Source organism: Gallus gallus, chromosome 33 (assembly GCF_016699485.2).
Source record: "Gallus gallus isolate bGalGal1 chromosome 33, bGalGal1.mat.broiler.GRCg7b, whole genome shotgun sequence".
Taxonomy (NCBI): Eukaryota; Metazoa; Chordata; class Aves; order Galliformes; family Phasianidae; genus Gallus; species Gallus gallus.
The window spans coordinates 1,910,982-1,918,684 of record NC_052564.1 but is presented as its reverse complement, the minus strand read 5'-3'; the positions used below and the strand labels follow the sequence as shown (position 1 = coordinate 1,918,684).

General features: G+C 48.9%; 1 protein-coding gene across 1 annotated transcript; it reads left to right on the top strand.

The window, feature by feature from the left end:
* Positions 1 to 6,750: 6,750 nt before the first annotated feature.
* On the top strand, positions 6,751 to 7,305 carry LOC107056260 (olfactory receptor 14J1-like; the record flags this gene model as incomplete). The annotated part of the gene is made up of 1 exon (XM_015301267.2): positions 6,751 to 7,305. A coding segment is annotated over one exon (555 nt), but the record flags the coding sequence as incomplete, so codon positions are not given.
* Between the last annotated feature and the right edge of the window lie 398 nt (positions 7,306 to 7,703).

The window sequence follows — 7,703 nt, the reverse complement described above, 5'->3', positions numbered from 1 at the left end:
CCTCAGTTTTCCGTGAATGGCATCAGTTCAGCCAAGTGTCATGCCAGTTCCCTGGGCTGTCCAGCACACTCACATTCAGCTGCAAATACAGAACAGGGCCGTCGGGAAAGCCATGCCTTAAGAGTGTCTGTGCTGCCTGGTCAGATCCAAGTCCCTCAATGTGTTGAATGACTGTGTGTCACCATCTGAACACAAACTCCAAAGATGAGCTATGCAGTCAGGATAACTTCACAATTTGGATGTTTTCTTATGTGTTTTTATGCTAATGAGAACACCAACACATGCTGAGCTAGAAATCCTTGTACAATTGCAGGCCTGAGTTCCTGGTTGGGACCACAGGGACACGGTTAAATGGCTTCCACAACTGGACTGCAGCACAAGGGGGAAACAGAGTTTTTATGATGGATGGGCAAGGAGACAAGGAAGGGCGACTGCCCCCTGTGGGAGTGCACTGAGCTCTGCCTGGGGATGGCAGAGCAGCCAGGTCAGAGCAAATGGAAATGGCCAACAGAGGAGCCCAGCAATGTCTGTTCCTGGCTTCCTGATCAGAAAGAGCAAGTGAAAAGTGCCATCTACAGACAGATGGGAGCCTCATGTTGTCAGGCCTTGTCCATATTTTGGGCCTTTTTCACTCCAGTATCTGCAGCAGGGACAGAACAGCAGGGCATATGGCATCCAGGAGATCCCTGGAGAGCACAGATGGCTGCTTCTTGACCAAGCTATAGAATTGCAACTCCCTTGCTGTGGGCAGGGCTGTCACACGGTAGATGTGGATGCCTGGGGTCTGTGACATCATGAACGTCTCCAGGGATGGGGCATCCAAAACTTCTCTGGGCTACCTGTACTGTGCCTCACATCATGATTTTAGGAATGTAAGGAATGTTGTCCATACATCAAATGTAAATCTCTCCCTTAGTTCGTTGTCATTCATCCTTGACCTATTATTCAGAAATGACGTGAAGGGTAACTCTCCTCCCGTTTTAAATGAAGAAGACCACGGCTAGAAGACGGAGGGAAGGCATTATCCAGAGTAGTCCCTCCAACACAAGAAAGATGTCTGCAACCTGGAGTGTATTTTGTAAAATTCACACAAGCTGATTGGTTTTGGAGCAGTTTTCGTGTGAGGAGACACAAAGAGGGATCTTCTTTTTAGAGCTGTAAGTCTGGAAGACGTTAATGTCAACAAAATTGAAACAAAGAATTGAAGACAGAGATAGAAGTGAATGAAAATGTACTAACACACTTCAGAAATTCTGATATTCTCAGATGTCCACTTTCTTTTTAAGTTGAAAACACAGGGGATTTTGTGTCTTTTTTTTTTTTTTTCTTTTCTTTTTTTTTTTTTTTTTTCTTTTTAAGAAGGACAACATTTTCTAGAACTCAGTTTGAAGGATCTGAATTACACAGATTCCTTCAGGTACAGCGGAACAGGCAGTGGTGCCTGTGCCAATGCCCTGTGACTAATGCCCAGTGTCCTCCGCTGCTCTACCCTGCAGCATATTTCATGTCCTTCATTATCCAGGTGTCTCCAGCTCTCCTAAGTAATGACCATGCTGAAGGGCATGTTTTCAGCAGGCCATCTGGACACACGCTCTTCCCACTGCTCTCCACATTTCCCCATCCCTTGCTCTTTCTTCACTAAGATAATTAACCGCTATCTGGTTGAACTGTGATCTTCAGGGAGATTTTTGGAACCTGCTCCATCTCTCCGAAGTCTGATGGACTCTCTTGTCAACTCCTTCACTGTGATTATATCTATCTTTTCCTTTCTCTGTCTAACTCATTTCTTGTACAAATATTCCTTGTGAAAGACAAACCTCAGTAGATGCTACTACTCAGTTGTAGCTTGGACAAGGCAGGCAGTTGATCAATGTGTTTTACTGTTCATTCAATTGCATCATATTTAGTCCTGTTTGTTGGCAAAAAAGAGAAATCTTTCCTTGCCCACGTGCAGCTGGTTCTCTGAGGAAAGCCAGTGGGAGTTGGTGCAAAGGAGGTTTAACAGTGAGCGGGTGACTCCAGAGGAGAAGAGTGATGTTAGGAGAAGTGATGCCAGTCCCATGGGGCCAATGGGAGTAGAAATGGGGTGGGGAAGTTGAGGAGGACATTTGTCCACACAGTGTCAGAGCAAAGCTCATTAGGGGACATCCTGTATCAGTATCAATTGCCAAGTGCTGCTTTAACTTCTTGTTTAAACACAACTATAAATAAATAAACAAATAAATAGACTTCTTAAATGCCCGTCAATCTCTTCCTCTTTAAGCTCTCTCCAGATACCTCTCCATTTTTCTGTACAAGTTCTGAACACCTGAAGAAGATGACAGGAAGGCACAAGGCACAGGAGGGCTCCTTAGGCTGTAAAGGGCCTCAGGTGTCTTTCGCTGCTGAGTCCATCAACCACCACTGAAGAGAGAAGATGGCATAAAGTGCTCAAGAAGACCAAGTCAGAAGGAACAGAGAAGTTTCTTGGAGTACTAATGGGCCCCACTGAGGGCCACTAACAAGCAAGCTTCCCCAGGGACTTGTTAGAGCAGATAATTGGAAGCCATGATTACAGGGAGGCAAAGGCTCTGGGATGGTGGCTGTGATGCTGAGAAAAGCCTCCTTTGTCTTACAAAGAAGAAAGGCCAAGCCCTGATCCCCAGACCCTTGGCAGGGAGATCCTGTCCCTCATGCTGGCTCAGGGCCCTTCCTGGGGCAGTGGGATGCAGGTTTGTATGAGGTCAAATGAAAGACAAGGTGGCAGCAGCTCCCAGACCCTGCATGGGGTACATGGATGCTGTGAGACCCAAGTCCCATGCAAGCAGTGTGTCTCATCCCAGGTTGTGGGATGTGAGAAGGGGTCAATCTCAACAAGCAGTCAGCCCCAAGGAAACTTTGAACTTCAGATCTCTCAGTTGTAGTGCCCTCCTTTGGACACTATACAATAGCTTTACGTCTTTTATGTTCTGTGGTGCCCAACAGTGCACCCAGTGCTCCAGGCGAGGTTGCAGCAGTGCAGAGCAGAGAGGGACAATCCCTTCCCTCACCCAGCTGGTAATGTCACTCTCAATGCACCCCAGGGGACGGTTGTCCTTCCTGGATGCCTGGGCACACTGCTGACTCACGCCCAATTTGCTGTTGACCAGGACCCCCAGTCCCTTTCAGTGGAACTGCTCTCCAGTTTCCCATCCCGCAGTCAGTGTGTATGTCCAGGGTTGCCCCTTCCCAGGTGCAGAATCAGGCACTTGTTCTTGTTATGCTTCATGCGGTTGGTGCTTGCCTGGTTCTCTATCTTGTCCAGATCTCTCTGCAAGTCCTCTCCACCCTCAGTAGAGACAACAACTCCTTCTAATTTGATATCATCAGCAAACTTGCTCAAAACGTCTTCTAGCACTACATGCAAGTCATTCACAAATACGTTTAAGAGTAGTGGCCTTAAAATTGAGCCCTGGGGAACCCTGCTAGTGACCGTCCTATATCCTGCATGAATCCCATTTACTGTAAGCCTTTTGGCCCCACCCATCCACTCATTATGTTTCTGTCTATGCCGTATGCGTACATTTTGTCCAGACGGATACTGTGAGGAACAGTATCAAAAGCTCTACTGAAGTCCTCGAGGATAACATCAACTGGCTTCCCTTGGTCAACTACATGGGTGACCTTGTCATTAAAGGACATTAAGTTAAATAGGACCTTCCACTCATGAGCTTGTGTTGGCTGCGACCACTGACAGAATTCAAACTTCAGGGGTTTTTCAGTAACTCCCCGCATCATTTTCTCCATGATATTACCAGGCACTGGAATGAGACTGACAGGTCCATAATTGCCCATGCCATCTTTCTTTCCCTTTCTTACAATGAGACAACATTTGCCAGCCTCCTGTCAACTGGGAACTGGCATGACCCTAGACTTACTCTGATGCCATTCAAATCAGAGCCTCAAAGATACTGAGGTGTCATCAGTGGAAGAATGTAAGTGTTTCAGAGCTTTGTAATGCCTTGAATGGCAGAGTATGAAACAGACCGAGCAGAGAGGAAGGTCTGACTCTTCTGTTGTGAGCTCATCCATTTGGTCAGCAGAATAACACGACATGCTCCCTGGGGACAGGTGCAAAAGGCACACTGGGTGCCCTAAGCACAGGGCTGTGGTGGCATTTAGGATGGCCAAGAATACCTCCCTTCTGGCCCTCAGCTGATGCTCAGGAAGGTGTCTATCTCAGAGATGTTCCACCACACTTTACAAGCACCAGCACACAACTAGGATCACCCCAGGCACCTTGGGCATCACTGAGTGTGTCTGTGTGAGCAATGCAGTCCCTGCTGTATAAGGACCAAGCATTCAGATGAGAGGCTCACACATAGACACCTCACTGTGCAATCTGAACTCAACTAAGAGGACTTCCGGCTCCCATGAACCTCAGGGGAACTGAACATCATTTCAGCCCTGGTGCTTCCATCAGTGGATGAGATGCCTTATCCTAGGGGTAGGATGAGATGGTCTGATAGTAACAGGACAAAGGAAAATGGCTTTAAAGTAAGGAGAGGAGATTTAATTAAGCTTCTAGGAACAAATTTTGTACTCAAAGGAAGTGGAACAGGTTGCCCAAAGATATTCTGTGTGCGCCATACTTGGAGGCATTCAAGGTCAGGATGGATGAGATCCTGGGCATTCTGATCTGTGGTTGGCAGCCCTGCTGATGGCTGGGGGCTTGGAACTAGTTGCTATTTAAAGTCCCCTCCAACCTAAGCCATGCTGTGACTCTGTAATGCTATGCCTGCACTGCCTCAGCTCTATCACTGCCCAGAAGAGGGGAAGTCAACCACACCCTGTCCTTGTCTGAGTGACATTTTTGATATGGGTCATGAGCAGAGGTTTCCAGATTTGGCATTTGCTCCTCTCATGGTCTAACTTCTTTTGGTAGGAACATGCATGCTTCTTGAATCCAGTGGACATGCTGAATAATTGAGCTGACACAGAAGTATGTTCTGCAATGATGACCCTGCTGCTTTGCGGGAGCTTTCAGCTCAAGAGGGCAATGGATATCTTCAGGGAGAGAAGGAAATCACATCCTCTGCTGCTGAGCTGGGCCAGACTCCTGGGACACAGGGAGCTGATACAAGTGGGCAGTGCTGCAGAGAGATGGCATTGCCCAGGAGTAGCTCCTGTGCACCACACAGCACGGCTGGGTCATTGATCTGCAGGAGATGGGAAGGAGAGAAGGGTGAGAGCTTAGAGGTCGTGTGGCACAATAGCAGGCTGTGAGCACACTCGAGGTGCATTTCTCACTATCCTTGGCAAGGTAAGTCTTGTGCTCCAGGCAATGAATCTTTTCCTGGAGGGATCACTGAATTTTATTACTAAATGTAATCACTAAATTGCATATCTGGCTGAAGGTGCTCAATGTTTCTTTACTGTGGAGAAAGGCCTGCTCCAGCTGAGGGCTTCCATGCTGCAGCATCAGAGCACAGTTTTGAGGGCTGCATGTCCAAGGACAGCTGCAGGCTGTGCCATTTGGGGGCAGCTGGGTGCCCAGAGCTGTGGTGCAGAGCAGGGTCCCTGCTGTGCCCCAGGGGCTGTGTGCCGGGGCAGGGACTCTGCCGCCTGCCAGGCTCAGCACTCAGCCTGCCCGGGGCGCTGCCCAGGGCGCTGCGGGGAGATGTGTGGGGGGAAGGAGCTCCTTGGCAGGGCAGGGGCCTTCTGCTGCCACAGCTGCTGCCTGGGGCAGGGGGATCACAGCTACACTGCACCATAGGGTGTTTCCAAAGCTGTGCTCCTCTTTGCAAGAGGAGAGAAAAGGCAGGGATTTTTCTTTTATATCCTTAGGGAAAGGAAAAGGATTGGTGGCTGAAATCTGAAGGGAGCTGTGAAATGTGAACACATCTCTGAGTACCCTGAATTGTACCTTTCTCAGTCTGCTGTTATATGAACAATCTTGTCATGCTCTTTCAGCCTCTCCTCCCCCAAGGGACAGCACCAGTTGAAATTATTGTCACTCTCTATAGACATGAATTATGCACTTTGCGTCTTAACAGGCAGATTTCTCTAACATAAATTTCTGTACATAGAAGTTAGGGTTAGGGACTCTAAGAGTAGTTGGGGTAAAGATAAGAGATGTGGAAACAGCTCCTAAGGGGAAGATAGCCAGGAGGCAGAGATATGATTAGAAGAGGAGAGGAAACTAAAAGCTTAGTTTTTAGTAAGTAGTAAGCTCCTTAAGCTTCTACTACTTACATCATTCTGCAGCTCATGAAAATAAATTCTTGCTATTGAGATAAATGAATTTTCAAAGTGTAGCAGAAGGAGTATCTCCGAGAATGGTCTTGACTCGTCATTATCTTACGTGCTCTGAACAGGACTCCAAGCCCAGGAACTGCAGATGCAGTTGCAACTGCCAACAGCAGCTCCATCAGCGTGTTCCTCCTCCTGGCGTTGGCAGACACGCGGCAGCTGCAGCTCCTGCACTTCTGGCTCTTGCTGGGCATCTACCTGGCTGCCCTCCTGGGCAACGGCCTCATCAGCACAGCCGTAGCCTGCGACCACCGCCTGCACACCCCCATGTACTTCTTCCTCCTCAACCTCGCCCTCCTCGACCTGGGCTGCATCTCCACCACTCTCCCCAAAGCCATGGCCAATGCCCTCTGGGGCACCAGAGACATCTCCCACGCAGGATGTATCGCCCAAACTTTTCTGTTTGTCTTTCTGTATTCAGGAGAGTATTCCATTCTCACAGTTATGTCCTATGACCGCTACGTTGCCATCTGCAAGCCCCTGCACTACGGGACCCTGCTGGGCAGCAGAGCTTGTGCCACCATGGCAGCAGCTGCCTGGGCCACCGGGGCTCTCTTTGCTCTGCTGCACACTGCCAATACATTTTCACTGCCACTCTGCCAAGGCAATGCTGTGGATCAGTTCTTCTGTGAAATCCCCCAGATCCTCAAGCTCTCCTGCTCTGGTTCTTACCTCAGGGAATTTGGTCTTCTTGTATTTAGTGCCTTTATCTTTTTTGCTTGTTTTGTCTTCATTGTTGTGTCCTATGTGCAGATCTTCAGGGCCGTGCTGAAGATGCCCTCTGAGCAGGGAAGGCACAAAGCCTTCTCCACGTGCCTCCCTCACCTGGCCGTGCTTTCCCTCTTTGTCTGCAGTTCCACACTTGCCTACCTGAAGCCCCCCTCCATCTCCTCCCCATCCCTGAACCTGGTGGTGGCAGTGTTATACACGGTGGTACCTCCAGTCATGAACCCCGTCATCTACAGCATGAGGAACCAGGAGATCAAGCAAGCTCTCAGGACACTGTTTGGAGATATATTGCTTCGGCATCAGTAAAATGGAAAAGCTCGGACTGCCTTTATTTCAACTCTTTTGCCCTCACTCCCTCTTTGTTGTTCCTACGGTAATTCTAATTCCAATGAAGCTGTACTGTTCATCACTTTTCTTCTTTATTTTCTACTTTTGTCCTCTGGCTGGCAATCCTAATGGACAAAAGTAACCCGGCTCTTTGAATCAATGAAGAAATCATCAGAATATCACTGATCTCAGCTCCCACCTCCTCTGGATCCCAGAGAGCAGCCCTGCACACAGGAGGGGTGCAGGAACCAAGAGCCCAACTGCCACACGGAGCTGCAGCCCTGCTGTCTGTGGGGCTGCCCCTCACCGCCCGGTGACTGCTCCCTCTCTGCTGCCTTTCAGTTGTGCTGCTGCTGCTTCCCTGGAGCCACGGCCAT